The sequence below is a fragment of the Emys orbicularis genome, chromosome 10 (assembly GCF_028017835.1).
Source record: "Emys orbicularis isolate rEmyOrb1 chromosome 10, rEmyOrb1.hap1, whole genome shotgun sequence".
In the NCBI taxonomy this organism is placed as follows: Eukaryota; Metazoa; Chordata; order Testudines; family Emydidae; genus Emys; species Emys orbicularis.
The window spans coordinates 87,512,977-87,540,931 of record NC_088692.1 but is presented as its reverse complement, the minus strand read 5'-3'; the positions used below and the strand labels follow the sequence as shown (position 1 = coordinate 87,540,931).

The following is a 27,955-nucleotide window of genomic DNA, read 5'->3' as shown; positions in this document are numbered from 1 at the left end:
GTTGCACACCATGCACATCAGAGAAGCCAAAGTGATTGTTTTTGCTCAGACTGGGAGTCAGCTGGAGATGCTAGACAGCAGGTTCAGCTGAACACAAACATGCTTTATTTATGGAGCATGTTTAGACCATGCTTTGGGCAAACACAGTACATTTCCCCACATACAATCAGAGAGGAAGGTAAAGAAAGCTCTCTTGTAAGTATGATGCATGTGCCAGCAATTACAGAAGCAAACACCTACACTACACTTTAAATCACCGGCAGGAAGGGAATTCTAAACACCTCTCTCCAGGCTATGGAGAAAGGCAGCGACGGACAGAAAGAGATTATTAAAAATTTTCTTTGAAAAATCTGAAGTTGAAGTGTTCACAGTGAGCCTTGACTACCTTGGCAAGAGCTGGAGACCCGCAGAAGAAGACTTGGACTTTCCCTTTATTTTCCTCTGCCATCTTGTGGAACACCTGACACGGAACGAAAGCAGAGAGAAGAAAAGAACAAGGTGAGGTCTGTTTTAACATCTTGTGTGAACACCATTAATGTGCCCTTGGTTCACTAGCTCTCTTCCACCACAAAGCTAAGCAAGTGGCACAAAGCACCACCTAGGGAGGTTCTTTTCATGGGTGGCCATTAACAATTACTAGGGAGGGTGGCTTGTTTCCTGGGCATGGATAAGGTGACGATGTAATGTAGCCTTAAACAGCAGACATGAAACTTGAAGCTTCCATCAAAGAAGTCTCATAGAGTTCCCACTTGAAAAGCCACCAGAAACCCTGACTCCTAAGGCATCATTTTCAGCTCCGTGCTCAAGCAAAGCTCCCGTTGACTCTAAGAGGAACCTGCCTGGTTGAGGAGGCAGAGGTTGGGCCTGGAGTGCCAGACTGACCACACTGACACCATTGTAAATACACACACCCCACTGACTACTCTGGAGTTACTCCAGCATTACCCTGCTCAGGGTGCTTGTGGTGGGTGCCCGCAGAAGCAGTTTGTTAATTGGGTTTCAAGGTTCGTTACCTTGCTCCAGTCAGGGCGGCCTGGTTGGGTTCTGGTCCTGAGTCCTGTGATAGAGTCTTTCTTTTCCTTCTTAGCCAGCAGATCTAAAGCCATCTGCAGACCAATAGCCTTCATATCGTTCTTACTAAGAGCTGAAGTCATGTACATGTGCATCTCTAGAAAACGGCCTGTACATTTAAGGGAAAAGCAAAGTGATAGCTGAGCATCTGGATTTCAGTTTGTTAATGCAGAATTACTGACCGAGGCAGGCTCAAAACACATTGCCACCAAAACCTCAGCTAGGAGACCACCTGTCCCTGGGAAAATAGGTGGAACAACATGTCACTTCAACCGGACAGACTCTCTTTTGGTCTATACACCAGCCCGATGTTCTAGGCCCCCTCCTCCAGGTAGGAGAGTCTCCCACCAATTCACAGACCCCCGACTGTATCTTCCTCGTGTTGCTCATGGCGAGAAGGTGCTGCCTCTGGAAGTGTGGACTGCATGTGGTCGGGACACGTTATCAGAAGAGCCGCAGCAGCTGTAGCACGAAGTAGCAAAGCCGGATTATTTGGTGCCGGTGCCCAAGGCACTGAGGCTTCCCACCCAACCATTCGCACAGAGTTCTCCTGCCAGGAGCGGGGCAGTCCAAGCAGGGGAAGAAGTGCGGTGGCAGCATTCAGACCAAGGGTACCTGGGCCACACTTAAGTCTGGCCCAGGAGTGCCCCCCTTGTGTCTGGCCCTGGAGTGCCCCTCTTGTAAGGACCTGCCGAGAGCCTGTGGAGCGTAGCCTCAGTGGGCTTTGATGGAGCCAGGATTGGGACACAATGGTTGCAGCTCACAAATCCCCCCCTCCTCCAGCTGCCTCTTTTCCTGTATTTGCAGATGGGCCTATCCCATGACAATAGGGACAATGCAACATTCTACTGTGTTACTAAAGACACTTGCACTCTGCTGCGGGGCTGAGGTCAATAGCATTCACACCTGCCCATCGGAATGGGGGAGGGGGAGATTCACTAGAGCCGCTTGGCTTCCACTTACCTTCCGGTTCCTCATCAGCTTGGTCCATTTCCAGTTTAGTGAGCAGGCTGACAAACCACTCAAAGGACTTCTGGTCTCGGTTGATCCAGATGAAGTCAACCTGAAAGCACGCTCTTTGCTTTGGTGCTAGGGAGCCACACAGTTTCATACCAAACTATGAATCAGTTGACCTGTTGGTGTTTGTGCCTTTTAGAGCCCCCAGACTGGCAAAGCGACAAGGCCCCAGTCCCCAGCGGCTCTCGGTCACAATCGACAAGGGACAGACAGGCTTGGGACAGAGCCAGGTTCTAATTCTGTCTCTGCCTGGGCCTTTATACCATGTTCATCACCACGGGATCTGGTGAAGGAGCAGGATGGTTAGCAGGCAGCTCCAGAGTCCCACAGATTGGGCCAGTTCAGCCTGAGCAAATCAATGTAGCTTCACTTACTCTACTGGGGCTATGCCAACTTATGCCAGCTGAGGTCAGACCCATTGCCTGGGGGAGTGGAGTATTCAAACCTGTATTAAAATTGTAAACTATCGTTTTTAATTTTCAGGGGTTTCCCTGCTACTGCTTGCAGGCACGAGGGGTCTATAGGGAGGCATGCAATCTGGGAGCAGCAGTCAGTCTGCAAACAACCAGCCTAGAGCAAGGTGGGGTAAACTGTCCTCTCTGCCTTAGGGAGCAGCCTGCTTTGTCTCTCTCTGTTCTGGATTCTAAGAAATAAAGTTGTGTTACATTGTAACCTTCCAGAAAGATCTCAAGTATCGGGGGTAGCCATGTTAGTCTGTATCTACAAAAACAACAAGGAGTCTGGTGGCACCTTAAAGACTAACAGATTTATTTGGGCATAAGCTTTCGTGGGTAAAAACCTCACTTCTTCAGATGCCTGAAGAAGTGAGGTTTTTACCCACGAAAGCTTATGCCCAAATAAATCTGTTAGTCTTTAAGGTGCCACCAGACTCCTTGTTGTTCTTCCAGAAAGAGTATTTTATGTTTCTATATAATGCCTCTGTCTGTATGCTGTGAACATAGCTCTAGGGGAGTGGTTTTTGTGCATTTATTATTTAGAAGGATGTCTCTGAGTGCAGGACAAGGGTCTGGAGACCTCTTGGCAGAAGTGCATCGAAGAACCCAAACCCTATAAATGATTGGATGGTTTATACCTCTTACATTATTGTTACAGTTACGACATAGGTGCCAATGGTTTCATTATGAATCTGTTGGCATCCCTATTATAATCAACTGCAGCGCTTCCAAAAGTACATTAGCCCCTCTTGACTTAAATGGGGCATTGTAAGTCTCAGCCTGAGGCCAGGTCTACACTACCACTAACTTTGGTATAAACTTACATCACTCAGAGGTGTGAATAAGCCACCCCCCGCCCCCAGCAACGTAAGTTGCACCGATCTAAGCACCAATATGGACAGGGCTATGACACAGCTACCATCTCTCGCGGAGGTGGATTTATTATGCTGACGAGAGAGCTCTCTCCCATCAGCCTAGAGCGTCTTTACTAGACTTGCTACAGCAGCGCAGCTACATCAGTGCAGCTGTACCGATGCAGCGCTTCTAGTGCAGACAAGCCCTGAGATACAGTTTCTGCAGCAAAACGTAGCTATTATTGCATTTCAAAAGCTGGTGCAGTGGTTAGAAGTTGGTAAGCCAGCAGACCCTCGGACAACACAACGTTGGGCCCTGATCCGGGAAGTTGCTCTGCCCAGGAGCCCTCTGCACAGAGCAGCTCACAGAATTTCCGTCAGATATTTACTACCAGCAGTCTCAGGTCGTCGATGGGAAGCTTTGAGTTATCCTTATAAGTAGGAGCTCACCTTCCTAAGCTTCATTTCATCATCCTTGAGGCTCTCACCCCATGAATAGCCACAGCGGGGATCGTTTGGTTTTCTCATGCGATACCTAGAAGAATGCAACACAACCCACGTGTGGTAACCAGCACTGTCATGTCAGCTCTTTAGCACACACACACCCCGCCCTCAGGAGTGAAAACTCTCATTAGAAAGTCATTAGAGCTGGGCCACGTTTTTCCAAAATTCTAAATTTCAACAATTTTTTTCTAGTGTTCACCTTTTTTGACCAGCTCTAGAAAATACCCTTATCCAGCTTCTTTGCAAACTTTCTGTTTGGGTGTCAATCTTCAGTGTAGTGTCTGTCCATTTGGAAGGATGAATTTGGTTTTAGGAACATCTTTTTACCCACCTGTAAGGACAAAGTCCTTAATGTCAGGGAGAAAGGACGATCTAGTGGAGAGATCACTGGCTCAACCCCCAACCTTTGTGTCTGACCTCAGGCGAGTCATTTGATCTACGCTGGGCCTCAGTTCCCATCTGCAAAATGGAGAGAATAGCAGTTCCCTACCTCAGCAGGGCCCTTGTGAGGTTAAAATCCAGTCAATGATAGTAAACCCCTCAGCTAACAATACCTAGCTCTTACATAGCATTGTTCGCCCAAAGATCTCAAAGCGCTTTCCAAAGGACATCAGATCATTATCCTCATTTTACAGATGGGGAAACTGAGGCACCGAGGCAGAGGTGACTTGTAAAAGGTCACCCAGCAGTCCAGTGGGAGAACCAGGAATAGTGTCCAGCTAATGTGGCAATGAGGTCTAGATCAGCTAGAAAAGAACTGACCCTGAACGTAACACGTAGCACGAATCTTGAAATCACTGCGTGGCTTTTATTTGGCAATGGAAGAAAAATTCCGCCTCCGTGGGTTAGTATTTATTCTACTTACAAAGCCTTAAGGAGGTACAATGCCAACCTGTACATGATGCTCTGCAAGATAGAGGCAAAGGGAGTAATGCCGATTCCAGCGCCTACCAGCACAGCATGTTCCGAGGTGAAGATCCTTCGCGTAGGTGTCCCATAGGGGCCATCAATATAGCACTAAGAGAGAAGAAAGGCTGCAGTTTGGAGCCACACAAGATACATTTGCTTCAGTTTCACAGAGATGCTTCTCATTTTTTTTTTTTATCTAAGATAACCCTGCACTGGCAGGGGGACAGGTAACAGCCTAGGGTCTCACCCTGCATTCTTTGCACAGCCAAAACACCCCCTGAGCTCAATAGGGGATTCAGGATTGAAGATCAGCATCTTAATGGAGCTTCTCTGCCTTTAATGGAAGTGGATGACTCTATGAACCACAAGGCAAGTGCTCAGCACCCAACGTGGTCATTTCTTTGAGGGCCTAGCTGAGAGCTGAGATTGCTGTGAAAGTCTGGCGTTGATGTGGGTGCTAACCCTGTCTGACAATCCTGGCCATTGTGCCATTTAGCACCTTCGTGTAAGGTAGGCAAGTCGGGGAGCTCAGTCCATCACTGTAACTCCGTGGGCTCCAGTGGAGCTTTGCTGTTTGACACCCGCTGGGGATCTGGCCCAGGATTTTTTTCTGAAAAATGTTTCAGTCGTTATAATTATTTCTCTTATTTCCAGCCTGGCGGTTTAGGCTGCGTCCAGCCTGGCTGCATCACATGAGCTAACAGAGCTGTAACTGTGAGATTTAATATCACTTCAGCTCAGCATTGCTGGCGGAAAAGATGGACACAAGAAGCTTTCTGGTGGGTTCTCCACCTGCCCAAAAATTCAGGGAGAAAACAATCAACTCAAAACATTGCAAAGCAATTGTTAGGTTGACTTTTCAGCCAGAAACAGCTGCGCTTTCTCTGTTTGGTGTAGACGCAGGGCCAGGAAAGTGCTCCGGCACCAGCCCAGTCACACCCCACACCAGGGCCGTCCTTACCCATACGCAAACTATGCAGCTGCGAAGGGCACCAGGAAATTTGGGGCACCAAATTGCCCCAATTTTCCTGGTGCCCTACGCAGCTGCGTGCTGCTCCAGCGGCCAGCCAGCCAGGAAAGCTGCCCCCGCCCCTGCTCTGCCCCCACCCCCTCTTCCCCAAAGCCCCCACCCTTGCTCTGCCCCAGCCCCACCCCCACTCCACCCCTTCCCCTGAGGACTGCAGCAGGGGTCGGGTGCGCCCTGCACTCACCAGGCGGCAGGAAGTAGAGCGACCCGGCCCCAGCCTGCTCCGTGCTGCCGGCTCATGCTAGGGGGCGGTTTCCCCCCTTCCCCCCAAGCCCACTCCTGCCCCCAACAGACCTTGGGTGCAGCCCCCCACCCCCACCCGCGGGAGGGCTGCGTAGGGCACCACAATGTCTAGGGATGGTGGGGCCCATAGTCAGGTGAACAAGAAGGGGAACCTGAGGGAATGAGATTTACTTTAGCCCCGGAGTGGCACTGCTTGCGCACGTAAGGACTACTTACAACAGAAAGGACTTACAGGCCAGAGTCCTACTGCCCTGTTGGCTGGTGGGTCTTGCCCACGTGCTCAGGGTCTAACTAATCAGCATATTTGGGGTCGGGAAGGAATTTTCTCCCAGGTCAGATTGGCAGAGCCCTGGGGGGTTTTAACCTTGAGTCATGGGTCACTTGTAGGTTTAAACTAGTGTAAATGGTGGATTCTCTGTAACTTGAAGTCTTTAAACCATGATTTGAGGACTTCAGTAACTCAGCCAGAGGTTAGGGGTCTATAGCAGGTGGGTGAAGTTCTGTGGCCTGTGATGTGCAGGAGGCCAGACTAGATGATCATGATGGTCCCTTCTGACCTTCAAGTCTATGAGTCAATGATCCTGCAACTGGCTCTGGGGTCTGTTTGCCCAGAGCCAACTTCAGGGGAGGCGCTTTAACCAGCCATGCAAAGGAGACTCTTACCTTGATATTACAAACTCTGTGATTCTCACTCAGCTTGGCAGAAACCTGTTACGTCAAGAAAACAATGTTACCAATAGTCAAGCAGATGACATTGTTCTCAGAATGTAATCCATCTTGAGTATTAAAGTCACCCTTACTCTGAGTATTAAAGTCACCCATAGATCTCCCGGTCATACTTATCGACTTCTTTCCAGTTTTTCCAGATTGGTGGAGACATTCATCTGGGTTATATCATTCCTGACCTACTCATTGCACCAGGAATAAGTCAAACACAATATAATTTTAGTGCTGCAGGAGTCACTTTCAAGGTAGGTGGCCATATACCCATTCTTCAGAGAGGGGCAACATAAAGTAAAGGTTTTCCATTTACAGTTCACGTTAATAAAAATTATCGTTATCCAAAATGGAAAGGCCCATAAGTTTAGGGGGAAGATTTTCAAAGGCATTAAATCTCACCCAAGATGTCTGTGTAAATTATCCAGATTGTAATTGAATCAAAGGTTGATTCAAAAATGTAATTATTCAAATTCCCACAAATCATGCGTTAGTAGGGCATGGGAGGGAATAAGAGATGTACAAGAATTTTGATCAGATTGACAATGGTAGGAGGTTCTCTGCTAACTGAGAGAAAAGATAATAGTTCAACAGCAACCGGGAGAGAAACTCATTAAAAATGGTGCATATAAATTCTTTATCTGTAATGACTACTCCTTCAGCTGTGACAGAATCAATATCCTGAGAGCTTTTCATATCAGATGATAAAAGCCAGTAAACGTGGTTCTCCAACTTCCTAACATTAGTATGATTTATATCTAATTTTGCTTTTTTTTCCCCTTTAAAAAGAGAGTGTGAATCTTTGCTGATTTTAAAACAACTTCCTTTCTATTCCTTGTCTGTCTAAACTGGTCCACTAGTGACTACTGTATTACTACACATTTCAGCTTTGTAGAGGAATCTTTTCTAAAATTCACAATAAGAAATTCATTATTAAGCCACAGTAGCAAACACTGATAAAAAGCACAAACATCATCCAGTGTCTTCCTGTGTATTTTCTCTACAAAGGACAAAAGGTGAATGTCAATGGGAATTGTATGTGTCCACCCATCAGAGATGTCATGATTTGGGCCTTCATCCAGATCACACTTATGTATGTGTTTTAACAGTAAACACATAAAAAGTCACACTGAAATCAATGGGAATAGTCAGAGGCTTAAAATTAAACATGTGTAGGGTTGCAGGATTGGAGCCTTACCTACCACTCAGTACAACTTGGACTACATCACCCAGGATGCACCATGGTTTCCCCTCTTGCTGAGCCATCACATCCATGACAGTGCATGGTAGCTGTAGTCTGGCTATGGAACCCAGCCCAGAGTGGAGAATGGGGATACGAGACACCCAAACTGTAACCCCCCAGGAGGCAATTCCACATCAACCGTTTTACTTTTTGTGGCCAAAAACCAAAGACACGGGATTTTTTGGATATCCAGTTTTTCAATGTAAAATAAAAATTTTCAACCAAAACAGATAATTTTAGCAAAAATTTTTTTAAGTCAAAACCCCAATTTTCTATCAAAAAAAATATTTGGTGGAAAGGTTTGACCAGTCCTATTGATTCCTGAATGCAGGCCCCCAATGGCCAGCATTTACACGGTCCTCTCCTCTTACTCATCGACGCCTTTCCTAAAAGGGCTCATTCATGCCATCCAGACGCAGCCCAGATGGGGCTGATGCAGAGCCGCCTGAACCCAGTAGCCCTGGAAGCATGTAATCAATGGTAAGTTGTCTAGCCAACAAATGAACGGCCTTTACTTCTCTGGCATGTAGGCTCTCTTCTTCATCCCTTCTGGTGACGGTGATGTCAGCAGGTTCAGGGTCAGGGTACCTGGCGGCTTTGTAAGATGTCAGTTCAATTGTTTCATCCTTACTGGTGGCCACTGACGCCTCCGAACCAGATGAGCGGAAAAGCTGTCCCTAGAGCCAAATTCAAAGAAAACACTGTGAGCCATGTCACTGAGCTAGATGAAACTTTCTTCTCTTTATTGAAAGGAGCTATTCGATCCATCCAGGGCTTCTCTGCTTAGGCCCCAGGGCAGAAAGCAACTCTAATGAGGGTTAAAAAATGTGTTGGGCCATGTGCTAGTGAGAAAGGAGGTGAGAATGCCCAACAATTTCATGAACTGTAACTAGACATGAAATTGTTGGGCATTCTTACCTCCTTTCTTACTACCCATATTACAGGGGACAACGTCCAGGACACAGATCTTCCTGCTTTTCTTACATGCACAAATCTGATGCCACGTGGGCAGCAGAATGTCGTGAGGATTGGACAGCAGTGCGATATAGAACCAGATCCTTAGCTCGTGTAAACTGGTGTAGCTCCATTCAAGTCAGTGGAGCTCTGCAGATTTGCGCCAGCCTAGGGTCTGTCTTATTTTTTCTAGAGGGAGTGTTTCCTAACGGCTAGAGCACTGGACTGGGATGCTGGAGACCTGGGCTCTGTGCCCAGCTCTGCCATGGGCCTGCTGGGTGATCTTGGGCAAGTCACTTCATCCCACTGTGCCTCTGTTTCCCCTTCTGCAAAATGGGGAGAATGGTACTGCCCTCCTTTGTAATGCACTGCGCTAGCTGCTGATGAAGAAGCACTGTATAAGAGCAAGGGATTATTATTAGGCCTTTCAGATAATGGCCTGCTCTGTTTGTTTCAGGTTTCAGTATCACTGTGCTGCTTTCCAGTCACCACGAGCATGTAATTCACTTTCCAGCTTGATGGTTTTTATTTTTGATTAGGGAAAATCAGCAAACCCATAAAGAATAGATAGAAAATCCCCATGAGAGAGCAGTGTGGGGGACTCCAACCTCAGCCTGGAAATGCTTTACAGCCCTATCCCTCTGCTGCACACTTCTTGTATGTACCCAGAAGCCCAGATCAGACCTACAGCACACATTCTGTTTGGGAAACAGGAAGTAGGAATAACTCTACGGGAAGACACACAATTCCAATCCGAAGCGGAGCGGTGACTGTCCCAGGTGAAGCATCCGATACTGAACTCTGTGGCGTGTTTTAATGAGCTAGCAGAGCCCTCTGTATGTCTGATACTAGGACATCAGCCTGAGAAACCCAGACGTTTCTGATTCCACAAGCAACAGGCTTTTAGGTTCCTTGTAGCAACAGAATATTCATACTTGTTTGGGTGTCCTCAACAGGAAGAAATGAACAGCCTCCGCACAGGGCAATGTGCCAGGATAAATACAGGCAGGGCCCTGTAGCGGGGTGGTCACCCGCTCCTGCTCTGAGGGGTTTAAAAACAGCCCTTGGGAAGGATGGGGGGTGAGAGAGAACACCCTGGGCTGATTGGGGGAAGTAGCTGCAGCTGGGCCATGCCCCAAACAGACCCAGCTGGCCCTATAAAGGCCAGGGCAGCCAGAAGCTCACTAGTCTCTCTCTGCACTCAGAGGGAGAAGGGCCTGGCTGCAGGGAGCTAGATACAGAGTACCTGGGTGGAGCAGGGCTGGGGAAAGGCTGAGGAGCTGGGGAGCTCCAGCCTGGAAAGCCCCAGGCTGCGGCCTAGTGTTAGGCCAGGAGGTACTAGGGGTTGCAGAGGGCAGCCTGGAGATAGGCCAAGGCAGCAGGCCCAAACCTAACCTTGCCTGTGATGAGTGGCTGATACTGCAGTCTGCCCCTGGGCGTGGGGCTAGATGGTGACTGGCAGTAACCTGATACTGAGGCGAGGTAGGGTTAGCGGGTGGGGGTTCCCCTGGGAGGGGTGACTTAGCGTGTGGGTACTGCCAGGGCGCAGCACCCCGAGCCAGGGGCACCGGGGTCCTGGGAGGGACACGGGGCCCAGAAGTAGAGAGCAAGGCAGATCACCGCCCTGCAGAGGGCGCTCCGGAGGCTGGGTCGAGCTAATTCCCCGAGAGACCAGCAGGAGGCGCCGCAGGGGTGAGTCCGCTCGTGTTACAGGCCCCTCTCCCATCCCCAACTGGCACTGCCTAGTGGTAGCAGCAGGCACTATGGTACCCTAACGCATTTCACAGAAAAGCAAACTAAAGGCACTCCTATTTTAAACTACAAAAAGTGATTCATAAAAATAATCCCCGTCCATGACAAACCTGGGTCCATTTGTGGTACCTCTGCTTTCTTAGATTTCTCATTAGCCGTTTGGGCTCCTGGCTGAGTGGTTCAAGCCACCTGAAATATTCATAGAGTCTGTTGGTCCATTGTCCTCGTGATCTTATATGCAGCCAGATGGTATCTGTGAAATGAAGGCAGACGACGGTGAAATAAGAAAGAGCCTTGTATAAATATTCTGATGAGGGAATCATACAGCTGGACTGAAACTTTCTCCAGGCAAGAAGCAGAGTGATACATTTTTAAATCAACAGGCCAAGTTCTTGTCTCAGTTACACCAGTGAAAATCTAGAGGAATTTCTATGAAGTCTATTGCAGTTACCCTGGACTTAATGGAGAACAGATTTTGGCCCAGCATTTAAATTAAGGCTGAATTCCAGGCTTTCAGAAACACCAGAGGGAGTAACAAGGCTGCTAAGGAAAGCTAACCAAATAAATGCTCTGGCCATTTCAATTAGGTCAGTCATCCAATATATCAGCTGCAGTCACAGGATCTGTACATCAGATGAGACATGTTATCCCTAAGATAGTCAGCCCCTTTCTGAGCACGTAATACACAGCAGTGCTTCTCTAATTGCAGGGAAATAAGTGATTTGGAGGAGACAGTTGTTTTGTCTTTGATTTTGCTCAGAGAAACCACATTTCCCATGATTCCACACAAGGGGGAAGGGCAGAGCTGCAGGGCAGGTGGAAATGTTCCCTTTTAGCAGGGACAGGGGAAGCAGAGGTCGGAGGCAGCTGCTGTGAAGTTATGCCCATCTGCTTCTCCTTCCAGAAGTGTGGAGCTCGCGTCTGCTGGGCGAAGAAGATGAGGTGGAATACAAGTCCCAGCTCAGCACAGGGAAACCAGACACCAGACTGGCAAAGAGCTTCCTTTCTCATGTGATTTAAAAAAACAACAACACACCTGCTTCTCGGCATGCCACAGCTAGAGCGCCTAATTAAATGATTCTTGGATATTGAATCAGTTGCTTCAAATGTAGCCTGTGTGCTGCAAAATCTCACTGCACCATACCAAATGGTCTCTATCTGCTATTTTATCATTCTAGCCTTTTTGTAAGTAACCATTCCGATTAAATAGCAAAATGGCGCAGTTCTGGTGTCCAGTATAACCACATACCTTGTTGTTCAGGAGCGCTGCTAATGGTGAAAGGATGCCACTCGTACTTCGCAATCGCTGGGATATTCAGGTAAACGTAGTCTCCAGGCTTGTAGTGGAAAAACTGTGATCTCTTAATCACAAGATGAGTCACCTTGATTGAAATGAAAAGCCGAGAGGTAGAGAATCTCTCTGCACATAGGAAAACCCTGCAGACTGTACGTTATTCTAAGCCTTTTCCACTGACATAGCTTCTCCAGAGCACAACAGCCTCCAATTTTGTGCCTGCAGTTTTGAGCATGCAGATAATTGTGGGCATATTTTAGAGCATGCAGATGTCTAGCTACCTCTCTGTTGGCACAGCCAGGCCCTCTCAACTGCAGAGATGTGACCTATATCTGCTCCAAGCCTGCTTCCATGGAGAGGCCTCTAGGAATGGGTGCCCAGGCACTGGCCTTTGTGTCAATGTTTGCTGAAAAGGTCCTATTAATGCTGACAGAGGATTGCATCACACAGATTGTTTCGTTATCAGACAAGTCAAGATGCAGCTCAAGAGAACGTCTTGACTGGCCAAATACTAAACCATGATTCTGTGCCATTTGTTGTGTTTTTCACATTGGCTTGTGCAGCAGTGACCCAAAAGAAGGGGTGGGGGGCAACTCTTTAGACACTTAAAATAGATTAATTAATGCTCTGGGCTATATAACATAAGGATCACTCTTGCACCAGATGAAAGAATAATAACCCCTAGCTCTAAGCAGCAGATCTCAAATCACTTTACAAAGAGAATCAGTAGCCACACGTTACAGAGGAGAAACTGAGGCACAGAAACTTGCCCAATGTCTGGCGAACAGAGAGACTGGAATTGAATCCAAATCTCCTGAGTCCCATGCTGGTGCTTTACCTACTATGCCACACTGCCTCCCTATTTGAGCATTGCCATTTCTAACTTCCATGAGTCTATGGAATGCTGCCATTCCAGCACGCTGCCATAATACACAGTAGACCGGGGGTCGGCAACCTTTCAGAAGTGGTGTGCCAAGTCTTCATTTATTCACTCTAATTTAAGGTTTCGCGTGCCAGTCATACATTTTAACGTTTTTAGAAGGTTTCTTTCTATAAGTCTATAATATAGAACTAAACTATTGTTGTATGTCAAGTAAATAAGGTTTTTAAAATGTTTAAGAAGCTTCATTTAAAATTAAAATGCAGAGCCCCCCGGACCAGTGGCCAGGACCAGGGCAGTGTGAGTGCCACTGAAAATCAGCTCGCGTGCCGCCTTCAGCACACGTGCCATAGGTTGCCTACCCCTGCAGTAGACAATCATCTGAGTTTGTCTTTTTAATACCTCTTTTGTCTCACTTTTCCTTCCTTTTCCCCTGGGTCACATAAGAATAGTTGTTATTATACAGTGCTTTTCACCAGAATCGCAAAGCACTTTACAAATGCCAAAAGCGCTCCTGTGAAGTGGGGCGAGGATTTTTATCCCCATTTTAGGGAATAGGAAAGTGAGGCAAAGAGGGGTGAAGCAACTTCCCCAAGGTCATGCAGCAAGTCAGCGGCAAAGCTAGGAATGGACCCCCGTAAGCTCGATTTCCAATTCTTTATTTCACATCTCCCCCCAGCCCCAGCGGTATTTTTAAAACGTATTCTCGTAAGTGGGCATCCTTGGATCACTTTGGGAACAAACCTTCGATGGCAGGAGGTTGATTTCCACAATGTACAGCCCCCCGATGCGTGACACAGCAATGCCAATTGTCTTCTCCACCACGAACAGAAATCCAGGAACCACAAACCATTTCCAAAAATTAGGGCCATGGAGGACTAACAAAGCCCAGATGGAGATGTAGGACAGATGAGTCCAGTAGAAGACCTGCAGGTCACAACAATAACGGATCACTGGGGATACTGGCCTGTCGTCGGTGATGAACAGTAAGAGAGACTAATGAGGGCAGTGGTGGCAAAAGATGAAGCCCAACTGTGGCTGTAGTTCAGGTAAAGTGTCACTAGTTTTCCATCATTTCTTTTCATTGTTATTTCTAGGCACTAGATACAGTAAGCTCCATCTCGGCTTTCCAGCCCAGCCAACAACGGCCGTGGACAGGTCTGGAAAACGAGTCATTCTTAGCAGTAGGGGGCCAGATGTAGCTCTCCGTTATACTGGTGTCAATGGGGAACCTCCAGGGACTTCAGCGTTGCCATTCCTGGCCAACACAAGAGTAACTGAGGTCAGAACCTGCCCCAAGAGGCCCCTGGATTTATACAGGTGTAACTGAGAGGAGTAACTGAGGCCCTATTGCAAGTCTCAACATTCCTCCATTTCACCTGAACAGGCAAATAAGCCTAGGGACCATGTTATCACACAGGCCCCCCTGGAAGAGAGGGCACCCTACCTCTGTGGTACTGGGGGCCGTGCTTCCCAGACGGAGAGTCTGAGCAGGGCTCTGTGAAGATCTGGTTGTTGTGCACAGCAAATTGGTGCCAGGCACAGAGTAAAGCAAAGCCCTTGTAAGCCCCTTAAGCACTGAACGCCCATCTGCGTTGGGCGGCTTTGCAGACAAGGAGCCAGTTCCTGCACTAACCGCCCCCATGCAGTGGGAGAAGCGTCACTGGATGAGAGTTCTTAACTTGGCCTTGCGAGGGATGTAATTACCTGAGTTTGTCTGAATTGCTGGGTTTCATTTCTTAACCCATTAAAGTGCTTTGTCCCCCACCCACCCCCTGCCCTTGTGAGCAGGTTTTTCCTGTTGTCTGTCTACGTAGGAGTTTGGCTGCATGGGATGCAGTTAAATGAACCTCTAAGATCAGCTACCAGTTTACTCAGTTCTTCATGGAGAGGGACTAACACATTATCATCGTGCTGCGACTGGAATCACTGTGGAAAGAAATGCATGAAAATGACTCTGGCAGAAAAGGGATGCAGAACGGGAGACACTGGGGCATATATGACTGCGCTGTAACGAAGGGGGAACAAGCAAAACCAAACCCCACTTGCAGGTGCAGCTGGGGAGTACCTCAAAATGGCCGCTCTTCCGGACAAAGGTGCTGGAGCACACGAGCATCACGCAGATGAGCAGCTGCAGTGCAATCCCAGTGATCGAGGCGCTCCCGTGAACCCAGCCAATCCCGGGCCGAGTGGTGAACAGATATTCCCAAAGCGCGGGGCGATCCCGGGTCTGCGTCAGCCTGACTAAACACAGAGAAACATGGGGCTGCGGAGCAGCAGCGGCCACGGGGATTAGCGCTTTCCACAAGGAGTACGGGATCAACAAGGGGATACTGGGCGTCCCAATGTGGCCATGAACTCCTCGAAGCTGCGGTCCCTGATCTGTTGATTTGTCTGTAAAATGCCACGCACACCTCGGATGCAGTGTAACTCAGAGATACAGAATGATGACAACAACAAGGGCCCATGTACCCAGGTCTCCCATAGAGTAATATTAACCCTTCTTTGACCAAAAAAAGCTTGGAGGGCAATGGAATACAAAACAATCCTTTGCCTTACTGGGTTGTGGTCCTGGGACCCCATGGCACTAAACCTGTTTTCTTTGTCTTGGAGCCAGCATTCCAGTCGCAATCATGTCTCCTTTCTTTGTATTTATTAATAAAATATATTGTTTATGCAAAAAAAAAAAAAAAACTACACCCCACCCTCCCACAAAGTACCTCAGGGGTGCCCTTATAAATCAGAGGAAGTTGAAGTCAGGATTTCTGACTGATTTGTCCTAAAGCAGGATCATATTCCACAACTCGCTCCAAACATGGGTTGTCAGCAGAACCTTGAGCACTTGAGCTAAAGAGAAACTCCATTAGCTGGTAACAGTAGCAAGCTCTTAACCTCATATCAGGGGAAGCCACTAGAGGGGGACAACGCACAATGAACCAGTGGATTACGTACAGCTCCAATCCCTTCCTGTCTCACATACACTTCTACCTTAGTTGAAACCTTACACAATTATTAGCAATGGGAAGAGTGAAAGTAAAATGCTGAGCTGATCTTACAAGCGACACCTGCCTTAAATCCATTGCTCCCCAAACTTTTGAAAGCTGACCCCCCCCCCCCTTTAGGAATATGGAATCAATTTTGTCCCTTCAGTCTCACCGTATCTCATTAAAGGCCTGCTCTTGTTAAATGTATATATCTTCTATGCCCCCCATGCCCTCCCCCGGATAGTCCTTAGAACCCCCGTCTACTTCAGGACATGCTGGAGCAAGCTTTACAATTCTTCCTCTCTTTTCTTACATCCTTTGATGTGCTGTTAAATAGTTAAAAAGGCTGACATTTAAAGAAGCTTTATTACTGATATCCAAAATGACCGGGGCAAATCACACCTCAGAGCTATTGTTTTAGGCTCTCTGCAGACTCAGGCAGATGTTGCTACGTCAATTACACTCAGGGCAGTTCCCCGTATCAGAGCTGTTGTCTCAGGATCTCTTTAATTCAGGTAGAACAAGGCTACATTGGTTATCCGTGAGTCATGTTTTGAACGGTTTCTTTGCAACCATAACACATAGAGACCAACTTTTTCGTTAAATAAAAGTTCAGACCCTGGAGAACAATGAAGAGGTTTGTCTGCACCCTGCTGGCTGGTCCTTCATGTGCCCATTCCCCCCTCCCCAGAGGGTGCACCCCATACTTTAGGAAATGCTGCTTTAACAAGTCTGTATTTAATGCAGATTTCAATCCTTGGTTTTTTAGTAGCTGATGTTCTTTAGAGTTAAAGAGGAGTTGGCATTTTCCATTTTAATAATTGATGGTTTTTCCTCTTTAGATTTGCAGCGTACGTTAGAAGAATGGTTGCATGAGCAAAGCGTATTGCAAAAAAAAGAATCGTAGCAATTATTGCATGGGGGTATGGGCAAGCAGAGGGTTTACTACTCACCAAAGTTCCCCACATGTGCTCCGGTGTGAACTGCTGTGAGAGCCCCCACCACATACCCCACGAGCTGGTGGAAGATGACGTTTTGGTCTAGTGGGAAAACTTTCGCAACCCAGGTAGCTCGCAACCACGTCAGGCAACGGCGCAGCATGAGCACCTTTGAAAACCAGACGACAGTGATAGTCACGCCTCGCTGTTACAGCCCTTTCCATCAGGACACAGAGCCATAGAGTTTAAAGCCAGAAGGGACCAGGTCTGACCTCCGTGTATCATCGCCTCTAACTCCACCCAACACACTTACTTCAAAGCTCTTTGCTAAGGTGAGTAACATCATCCTGACAGGACAGAAGGGCAAACCACGGCCCAGAGATGTAAAAAGACTGGCCCAGGGTCACAGTCAGGTCTTGAACCCAACTCTCCTGAGTCCCAGCCCAGTGCTCTTCTCGTGGGGCCATCCTACCCCTCTTTACCTTCGAGTAAAAGCTAAAGAAGACCGAAGGGATGTCTCTGTGCTGGCTGCTCTGGGGTGAGGCCAGTCCTGGTTTTACTTGCTCTCGCAGAGCTCATATCCTTCTTCCTGTTTGTTATTCTTTAACTTTTTATTTTTAACTTCAATGGTCTGATTCCCCAGCAAGTGACATGACCACGCATTCCATTTCCTGCCATGGCAAAGAGCAGTTTGGCCGGCCCAGTGAGTTCCACGGTAATTTGGGGCGTGTCTACAGAGGAGCTGGCGGAGTAATTCCCGGCTTGGGTAGATGTACCATGCTAGCTTTGGTCGAGCTAGCGCGCTTAAAATAGTAGTGTAGCCACAGCTGTAGAGGTGGCAGGACAGCCCTAGGTACGTCCTCGGGGCAGCTAGCCTTCCCTGACACCATGCAGCTGCCCCGAGGATGTACCTAGGGCTCTATTTTTAGCTCCATTAGGGTACGTCTACACTACCCGCCGGATCGATCCCCGATCGCTCTGCCGTCGACTCCGGAACTCCACCGTGGCGAGAGGCGGAAGCGGAGTCGACGGGGGAGCGGCAGCCGTCGATCCCGCGCCGCGAGGACGCGAAGTAAGTGATTCTAAGTCAGTCTAAGATACATCGACTTCAGCTACGCTAGTCTCGTAGCTGAAGTTGCGTATCTTAGATTGATCCCCCCCAGTGTAGACCAGACCTTAGCGTTAGCACGGCTCTACACAAACTGGAAATGATGCCTACAGTTCCAGTGTGGACATGCCTTATGATTCTTCCAACTGAAGTGTTGTCGGAGTAGTGAGAATGCAGTCCTGCAGGGTCTGTCCTGCGTCTGGTACTAGTCAATATTTTCATTCATAACTTGGATAATGGAGTAGAGATTAGGCTTATACAATTTGTGGATGACACCAAGTTGGGAGGGGCTTCAAGCTCTTTGGAGGTCAGGATTAGAATTCAAAACAACCTTGACAAATTGGAGAATTAGTCTGAAATCAACAAGATGAAATTCAATAAAGGCAAAGTACTTGTCTTAATGATTGCCAACATTTGCCCTTTTGAACAGAAGCAAAGCAAAACTGCTGCATGCCCCCATAGAAAAAGCAAGCATTACGGCAAGAATCCTCTCTCCCTTAGAAATCCTATTTCCTGAGTGCAGGTGAGGTGGAAGGGAATAACTGGCCAGGTGGTAGTACTGCTGGAAAGAATCTGGGGGTTATAGTGGATCACCGATTGAATATGAGTCAACAATGTGATGCAGTTGCAAAAAAGACTAATATCGTTCTGGGATGTATTTACAAGAGTGTCATATGTAAGACACGGGAGGTAATTGTCCCTTCTCTACTCAGCCCTTGTGAGAGGAAAGTCCAGAGGAAAGCAACCAAAATGATCAACAGTTTAGAAAACCTGACCTGTGAGGAAAGGTTAACAAAACTGGGCATGTTTAGGCTTGAGAAAAGAAGTCTGAAGGGAGATCTGAGAACAGTCTGCAAATACATTAAGGGCTGTTCTAAAGAGGACAATGATCAATTGTTCTCCATGGCCACTGAAGGCAGGACAAGAAGTAATGGGCTTAATCTGCAGCAAGGAAGATTTAGGTTGGATATTAGGAAAAACTTTCTAACCATAAGGGTAGTTAAGCTCTGGATTAGGCTCCCAAGGGCGGTGGTGGAATCCCCATCACTGGAGGTTTCTAAGAACAAGTTGGACAAACTCCTGTCAGGGCTGGTCTAGGTCTGCTTGGTCCTGCCTCAGCGCAGAGGGCTGGACCCGATGACCTCTCCGGGTCCCTTCCAGCCCCACATTTCTACGATTCCATGCTTCACTCTTCTAGAGCGCCTGCCACGCAAGCACTACCCTCAGCCCCTTGTGACCCCTGATTCACGAACCCTCCCACAGTGTGACCGTCCCCATCTGCCAGGAGAGGCGCAGGACTCACCCCAAGGAATGTGCAGTTGAAGTTCAGACACTGCCCGCAGCCTTTCGCCACCATGACCCAGCCCCCGAGAGGTGCGTGCCGCAGAGCAGCCAAGGTGAAGAGGAGGGTATTCAGGCACAGGTAGCCGCCCATGAAGAGCAGCTTGCTCCTGTTGTTGTGCCAGTAGGCTGGGGTTAAGTAGCGCGGCGTGTGGCTCTTCTGTTCGGCTGTCGGGGGCTTTAGCCAGTTCGCGGCACTGTTGGAAAGGGAGGGAACATGAAGGGAAGAGGTTTGTTACAAAGCAACCGGCTCCAGCGCTCTGCAGCTGTGAGAAGAGCACTGGGAAAGGTGGGGGAGGAGGCGGCCCTGCACCCACTCTCCAAGGGGAACTCCCAGGGGTGCCAGTGACAGCAGCTGCAGGATGCTCTCCTTTGAGTTTCGACTGCAGATAGCGTTCCTGCCGGTGCAGGCCCCTGAATCAGTGCATACCTCTGCCCGTGGCAAGCTCCTTTCCCAACCAGCACTCCCTGCCCCCAGACTTTACACCTCCATATAATCCATATAAAACTAAGTCCCTGGCCAGACCATCAAACAGCCTCCAGCTCCAGCTTACAACAGCACAATATTAACCCAGCCGGATGGGTCATTGAGCAGGGGACGGCTGTCAAATACATGGGCAGTGTCCCAGACAGGGCTGTAGGAGGCTTGTAAGATGTGGAAGCTTGTATAGCAGCAGCGGCTGCCATGTTTGGGGCCCTTCAGCCGCCTTTGTGGGGAAGTCGTGACATCACGTTTGCTACAAAGCTGCCGATCTACAGAAGCCCAGTTACACCAACTCTGCTGTATGGACACGAAACATGGGCGCAGAGGAGGGCTGAAGATCACCAGATTGACGTGTTCAATTCTCGTTGGCTCCTGCTCCATGTCAAATGGCAGGACAAGCTCAGCAACAAGGATATTCAAAGCCAAACCCAGCAACCGCCTCCATCAGCGGTTTCGACGGCTTGGCTGGTATGGACATATTATTAGAATGGAAGCCCAATGAATTCCAGCGTGTATGTACCAAGGAATGCTGCTACACAGCCGGTGACCATGAGGCCACCAAAAGCTTCAGTGGCACCACAAGATTGTATATTCGGTTTCTCTCCAGCACTGGCAATCAGACCACCTTAAACATCTTGCCAGAGATCGATCCGGGTGGCACTAGATTTTGAAATTTTTGAAATTGAAATTAATGGAGATATCCCATCTCCTAGAACTGGAAGGGACCTTGAAAGGTCATCGAGTCCAGCCCCCTGCCTTCACTAGCAGGACCAAGTACTGATTTTGCCCCAGATCCCCAAGTGGCCCCCTCAAGGATTGAACTCACAACCCTGGGTTTAGCAGGCCAATGCTCAAACCACATTTGCAAGAAGGCCATGTCCCTTTGGGATTTGCCAAGATGATGATGATGACTCCATGCCCCCACATGTTGGTGCTGGCCTTCCTCCTTTGCACCACCTTGAGCATAACATACCTCTGGGACCCTCTGGATGGATTGAGAGCAGTAAAAGCAGTATAAACGCTGGGTGCATTTGGCCTGAGCTCTTGGTTTACCGACTGGAATGTCCCCTGGGCTGCTCTGCTCATGCAGTGCACTACTGGCTCCTAGATGAATCAGGATTGGTGGAGGAGGATTTGGATAAAGTTACTGGAACACAAACCCTCCTTCCCGTGGGCTGTAATGGCCACAAAGGTGGGAAGTGGGACCCTACAATAAATGGACAGCTGGAGGCACCCTGAAGTCCCAACTTCTTGAAGCACAGAAAGTGGAAAGGCAGCTGGAAGCCACTATCAGGAGGACACCAAATAGGTGGAGATGATGTGCCTACATCATTCCACAATGCCAGAGAAGGGTCAACGTCCCTCACTTAATGCTGATTAGGTGGAAGCAGGAGATTCGCCTTATGGAAATAAGAGTGAGAGGTATCCCCTGGGGCTCCTCACATTCTGAAGGCATCTCCACTGAAGAATCCATTGATAGAGGGGAACCATCCTGAAAGATACCACTACCCTCGGCTCTCGGTGGGCCTTTAATTATACAGATTAGGAGGAGAGTCAGTTGTGATGTGTAATGTCTAGAACACTGCACTATTTTACTCCCTTTCACATTCTGATGGTTCACATGGCAAGACTCACTCCTGGCCTCTTCTCCTCCAGGAAGAGCATTTCAAAGCACATGACAAGCAGCATTTCTGAGGTGCTATCGTGCTCTTCATTTCATCAGGGGATGCTCACAGCACCTCGCAGGATCTTAGGCCCTTCATTTTTAAACATCACTGCCCTGTTCTGATTGTTAGTCCAGCACTGACGCAGCACAGAAACTGGTGTCCGGTTTCTCACACTGGGCATCTGTAAGCGAGTGTCAGAAAAACATGCCAGCTCCCAGCGAGATGGCAGCTGCCAGCAGTAGACTCAAGCAGACCAAGTCTGTGTAGCTGGAGTACAGCACGGAGGGCGTCTTGCCATGAGAATGTTCAAGCAGCCCCGCTGTGGACAGAAGGGATGCAGCTTCCTTTAAGTGTGCTGTTTCTCAAAAGTCACCCCCAGGCCTTGGACGGGATCCCAGGCCTCGTGCTCTCCCGATGGGGAAGGGTTTGGTAGATTCGTGGAAGAGGGACACTTAATCGCAAAGGGAAAAAATAAAAAGCACCCATCCGCGGCTAGGCCGCTGTGAGCATAAATAATGATATTGAAGGAGCCTGTGAAATCGGGGAAGAACAAGGTGCTAACAAGGAAAATGGAGTTCTAATATACAGCACTGATTAGGAACCCAGAGGGGCCTGTCAAAGGATAAAATACTAGGTATAAAATACCTTATGGTTAAATTCTCCATGACCTCTGGAAAGCGTTCGAGTTCCTCCCTGAGTTCCTCAAAAGTGATGGAGCCACTGTTGTCTTTGTCGGCGGACTCAAAAAGAGCCAGCGTGAGGTCATCCAGTTTCTCCTCTGGCAAGGATATTGCACTCTCCTTCAGACATGATTTCAGGACTGTGCGCAGTTCATCTGGGTCAATGGAACCACTGCCTACGGTGAGCAAGAATTTACATCTGACACAGATTAAAGTAATAACACATTTGCTCCTGTGTTACCGAGACAACAAAAGGATATACAACAGCTAGTGAACCGGTTTATGAAAACCCTGGGTGCTTTTAGTTTTATCTTCTCCTTGGATACAGAAACAGGCTTCCTTCCTTGAACTCAGGATTTTCATTGGGAAATTGTACCCCGAGGGTAAGGTTGGCTAATTGTTGATAGATTAGGAAAAAAATTGGTTTAATTTAGATTAAGTAGTGAGTGATCTACGTGAAACAACTATTTTGAGTGTGTGAATTCCAATTTTGATTGACAACGTTCACCATTACAGACACAGACATGCTTAACTGGCTGCAAAATGTAAAGTCAAATTAGCTTGGAAAGTGATTTGGTTCTTAGTTTTGTGGCCAATCCTTTAAACTCAATTAGGTCAGAGCAGAAAATACTGGCAGGGCAGAACTGGGACGTTTATTTTGCTGATGTTTTCCCTTTTCCTAGCCTGTAGATAAACCAACATTTCACATGTACCAGAATTTCAATACTAGACCAAACAAAAAAAGCATGACCCTCAAAACTAAACCTTTTTGCAAATTTCAAGTTGCGGCAGGTATGTTTTGGAGTCAGATCCCTAGCTTCAAACCTGCCTCTGTGGTTTTGATCAAACTATTCACTATGAATAATATTTGCGAACAAATATTTTTTGTTAACAAAATACTTTTTATTGTCTTTGACTGTACTTGTTCTTCACTGAGTGTGTTTAAATGCCGTGTAGAAATAATTAAAATAGTCATTGGTGCAATCAGCCCGTTAATGAATCTCTTTCTCTGTGTACCGAAATCAGAGGTGTGACTGCAGCGTGTGTAGACATCCCCAAGCTAGCTTTCACATAGCTTGCGCCAATAACAATAATAATGATGCTCTGGCAGCATGGGCTAGCCACCTGAATACACATCCAGAGTCCTGCATGGACTTGTACAGCCCGTGCAGCCGCGGCTTCACTGCTATTGATGGGGATGGCTATGCATGCCACTGTCACACCTCTGATTGCGGCATAGGCAGACCCTCTCTCTCTGGCCCAATTAATATTTAATTATTTATACAGAGTGGAACAGCTCCAACAAGACAGATTGGGAGGGAGTCACCCCATAATCCAGTGGTGAGAGTACTCAGCTGGGAGGTGGCAGATCTGAGTTCAAATCCCTGCTCTACCTCTAGCAGAGTGAGGATTCGAGTCTGGGTCTCCCACATCCTGGTGAGTGCGGCAGGCAATGTAGTAAAAGGGGGGGGGGGACCCACCTGCCCTGACTGTATTCTGTGTGGGCTCTGATCCATTAGATGTGCTCTAAGGGGGGTCTCTGAGCATACGACCCGATCAGGCCCCACAAGTGCGATAGATGAAGGAAGGCCTAGTTCGAGAATCCCCCTGGGGCTGAGGTGTGAGTGCGGTGCTGAGCTGCTTGGCGGTGTCAGGACTGAGGGGGCTGCGCATGTGCCCCATGACAGAGATGGCGATCCCGAGGGGCCTTTACGAATGGACATAGGGACTTAGGCAGCAGCTCTGATGATCATGTGTAAGTCCCCCTGGTGGATCTAGCCCTAACGACTTGGCTCCTGTCTAGGGTAAGAACATACCGAGGTAGAACTTACAATTGGGGCTAGTTTAATTGCTGCCTTTTAAGGGTATTTTTGAGACCTTCATCACAGATGGGGAAGATTGAAAAGTCATGGATTGCAAAGTTGAGCTTGATAGATGGTTTAGAAGTGTCCATTCGGATACTTCTCAGCCAGATTGATTTAATTCAGGAGGAGACGTCTATGTTGTGCTGGAAGAGGACAAAGCTGGCGCTATCGAATATTAGACAATGGCTTCAGCTGAGCGGTCCGATTCGTATAAATATATGCTAATGGCATGTTCCCTCCACCCATCTTTAAGAAGGCGGAAGCACTCTCATGCTCAGGAGGACAGCAGCATTGATATCCAAATGACAAGTGGGGGTAAGTAAATTCTTCAGAATCTTACCATCTACATCGTAAACTTGGAAGAGGAATCTTAGCTTGTCTGTTTCGTCTCCATGTATGAGAAGGTTCAAGGCTTTGAGTAACTCATCTAAACTAATGGTTCCACTCCCGTCAGAATCAAACAATGCAAAGAACCTCTCAGCGAAGAAGGACTACAGAAAGGAGAGCAAATATTTTCATCAATATTTAAGGGGTACTCCTTATAAACCCAAGCCAGAAGTCTTCCATTAACATCAATGGAAATTTTGGCTTAGTAAGGGCTGAATATCATGGTGATTAGCAACCTTACAAAAAACTAGTCAGACAAAAAGACTAAGACTTAAAGATTTAGCCCTAGTCTTTCGCCTGTGGTTTCCATCACTGCTAACAATATATAACGAGTACTGTGATAATCAAAGCTCTTTGTAACCCTTCTGCATTAGCCCCTCCATTCTATTTTTAAGCTTCACTTTTCTAATTAAGACAGGATAACAACAGACCACAGACCTATTTTAATCTGCCAGTATTGTTTTGCACTAACTACTGACAAAAGGGTGAAGTCTAATAATACCTCTAGTCTGAGCTCACATCTGGCTATCTGAACAGAAACACAGCAGATCATCAGCCAAACTCCCCCCCAGCCCCCCAAAACTTGCCTCTTTCACTTTCAGAGCAGTTTTGAATTCTTCCAAGTCAATTTCTTTATCTTCCCCAGCGATGCTTTCAAACTGCTTCGTTACCCACTCAAGCCATTGGGTGTCATCGTCTATACTCATTGTGCTAGGAAATCCAAAAAGGCACCGTTAAACACTGTCATTTCAACTGCATGTTAATTGCTCAGATTTAGAAATGCCTTATTAGGCACTTAAGAGAGACAAGGTGGCTGAGGCAATATCTTGTATTGGACCACCTTCTGCTGGTGAATGAGACGAGCTTTCAAGCTCTGTGAAATGTACTCGGAGTGCCACAGCTAAATACAAGGTGGAACAGATTCTTTAGTGTAATATTTAACACTTATAAGAGACCATTCAAGGTGAAGTGGTCTGTTAACAACTCTCCAGTCATAGGACAAAGAAGTGGGGTTAGTAGGTTACAGATTGTTGTAATAAGCCATAAATCCAGTGTCTCTGTTCAGTCCATGATTTTTAGTGTCTAGCAAAGTTATAAATTCAGGTTCCCAGGCACATCTTTTGAAGGTATTGTGCAGCTTTCCTTTGAGGACAAGGCCTGAGAGGTCAGATATGCAGCGACTGTTTTGTGAAAGGTGTTTGCCCCTGAGTGTTTTTCTCTTGTATCATTTCTCTGTGTGAGGATGTGTCTGGTTTCACCCACATAGTTGTTATTAGGGCATTTAGTGCACTGGATCAGACATATAGCAGTAAGGGAACTGTTTTGGGAATTGATAATGCTTTGGGAATTATATTTCAATATCTTGCTATCATTGGTGTTTCCCCCAGGCCTCTGTTAAAACAGCAGGTACAGCTGTCCAGCCAGTGCCAGTCTCCTCTGTGTCCAGACCCAGTTTCTTCTCCTTCCAGGTCCCAGTTCCAGTCTCTCCCCACTGCCCCATGGTCCTTGTCCACTACTCCCTCTGCTATGCCCTGCACTCCATTTGCCTCTTTTATCTTCTGCATTTGAGTCAAGCTGTGTTCTCCTCCACACTGCTTGAGTGCCAGCCTGGGGAGCATTGGGAGTACAATAGAAACCATCTCCCTGCTCTCAATTCCTGTGCCCAGGACCAGAGCAGCCAGGAGCAGCAATTGCAGGCAAAACCCTGCTCAGCCCCTGCAGCCATGGGCTGGAGCATGCTCAGTAGAGATGGAATCTTCAAAGAATTTAGCTGCCAAACTCTAACATGTCTCTACTGTGCATGTGCAAACTGAAACTGTTCAAAAGCTAGTAACTTAGCCAGATTTGGCATTTTTTCAAGGGAACAGCAAAAATGCACATCCCCAGAACAGGCCAAATTTCAGGCCCCTACCACAAAACCCAGGGGTGCTAACGGTTTTCAATGAAACTGCTATAGGAATTTTTTTAACCTGGGCAAAATAATGTATTTTTCCCTAGTCTTGTTCTCAGAAATGGCAGAACCATTTTTGCTGAAACTTAAAAAATAAAAAATAAAAAAATCAGACCGAGGCAGAGACCTGGCATGCAAAATTTCAGCCCAAATGGTTAACATTTGGTAAAGTTACAAGAAACTGAAAACAGGGTTTTATAATGGGAAGTATCAAGCAACCTTAACTACCAGGCAGCATTACCAGCTTTACTTATCATAAGAACATAAGAATGGCCATACTGGGTTAGACCAATGGTCCATAAAAACCGGAAAGAGAGAGCAGTCAACAAGTCATTTCAATGTTGTAAATCAGCCCATGTGTCATGTTCTATTAAACTAAAACCCTTCCAGATCCCAGATCCCATTCTTACACCTGCAGGAGTCAGCCAAATAGGGATCATCGTCAGAATTTTACATTCCTCCTGAGAGGATCTTCCAATAATATATCAGGTATTTTTATATCCAGTTTATATGCGTGTGAGAGAGACACACACAAACTAGGTATAAAATACTTGACACAGCTACATAGTTTTTATATACTATATTATAAAACTATCTATAAAGTCTTTTAATTTATGATTTCACACGTTTCCTGACTCATGTCCACTTATTCTATCACGTTAAATTGTAGCCTAGTTATTCTGTTGCCTCATTGTACTTAAAATGTAGCTGACCACAGCTGTTTATGTTATTCTTTTAATTTCCTTTATTTTACATCGCTGGCTCCATTAAACTGTCTAACCTTGAAAACTGCGCCCTGCCAAACTCAGTAAAGAGCTTGTACTCACACTGTGTTTCAGTCCTTATTTACTAGCCGTCAGGAACACATGGGGAAGTGTCTTTTTCATGCTGCAACCTTTATTCAATTTTTGAACAAATCCTACTTGTGAGGCAGTAAACTGTGACTAAATTGGGGGGAGGTTGCCATGGGAATGTCAGAACCAGAAACCAGATAGTAAACCACTTGCACTTTACTATGAACTGATGTAATAGGCACTTCAGGTCCATGTGTGATAAGCCAGTTAGTTTAGAAAGTAAAGTGCAGCTCACGCAGCAAGGGGTATAGTTTCACTTCATCACTGGCGTGGAGGCAGCAAATCTCATTTGGAAGGCTCCCTCTGTTTACTTAGTTATTTAAAAACTCAGTAAGTTGGCAAGCTGACACACTACAGTTTGTGCAATCAAGGAAAACTCCAGGCCAAATGCAAACATGGCAACAGACAAGGTCAGCTCCCACACTGCTGTCCTGGGCGACACAGTATGGGGAGGAGGCGAGCAGCCCTCAGTGGTGAAAGAACAGGTTAAGGACTATTTAGAAAAGCTGGACATGCACAAGTTCATGGGTCCAGATCTAATGCATCCGAGGGTGCTGAGGGAGTTGGCTGATGTGATTGCAGAGCCATTGGCCATTATCTCTGAAAACTCGCGGCGATCGGGGGAGGTCCCGGACGATTGGAAAAAGGCAAATATAGTGCTCAGCTTTAAAAAAGGGAAGAAGGAGAACCCGGGGAACTACAGACCAGTCAGCCTCACCTCAGTCCCTGGAAAAAGTCATGGAGCAGGTTTTCAAGGAAACCATTTTGAAGCACTT

The 27,955-nt window shown here is 47.3% G+C and overlaps 1 protein-coding gene across 1 annotated transcript; it reads right to left on the bottom strand.

Moving 5' to 3' along the window:
• Positions 1–328: 328 nt before the first annotated feature.
• Positions 329–25,081, bottom strand: NOX5 (NADPH oxidase 5). The gene is made up of 15 exons (XM_065412283.1): positions 24,962–25,081; positions 24,328–24,478; positions 22,088–22,298; positions 19,254–19,488; positions 16,858–17,011; positions 14,989–15,164; positions 13,665–13,847; positions 11,996–12,128; positions 10,857–10,999; positions 6,744–6,788; positions 4,794–4,918; positions 3,848–3,932; positions 2,035–2,134; positions 1,014–1,180; positions 329–460 (listed from the first exon to the last, which is right to left on the bottom strand). Exons 1-15 carry the CDS (start codon positions 25,079–25,081, stop codon positions 329–331), a joined length of 2,160 nt encoding a protein of 719 aa, XP_065268355.1.
• Positions 25,082–27,955: the final 2,874 nt, after the last annotated feature.

What these genes read in the sequence shown, in the direction of transcription:
- NOX5 (XM_065412283.1), bottom strand. Translation starts at nt 25,081, where the DNA reads ATGAGTATAGACGATGACACCCAATGGCTTGAGTGGGTAACGAAGCAG. An exon ending in ATGAAATGAAGCTTAGGAAG is followed by an intron (nt 2,135 to 3,847) that starts GTGAGCTCCTAC and finishes GCGTGCTTTCAG; the next exon opens with GTTGACTTCATCTGGATCAA. An exon ending in AGCTGATGAGGAACCGGAAG is followed by an intron (nt 1,181 to 2,034) that starts GTAAGTGGAAGC and finishes TTAAATGTACAG; the next exon opens with GCCGTTTTCTAGAGATGCAC.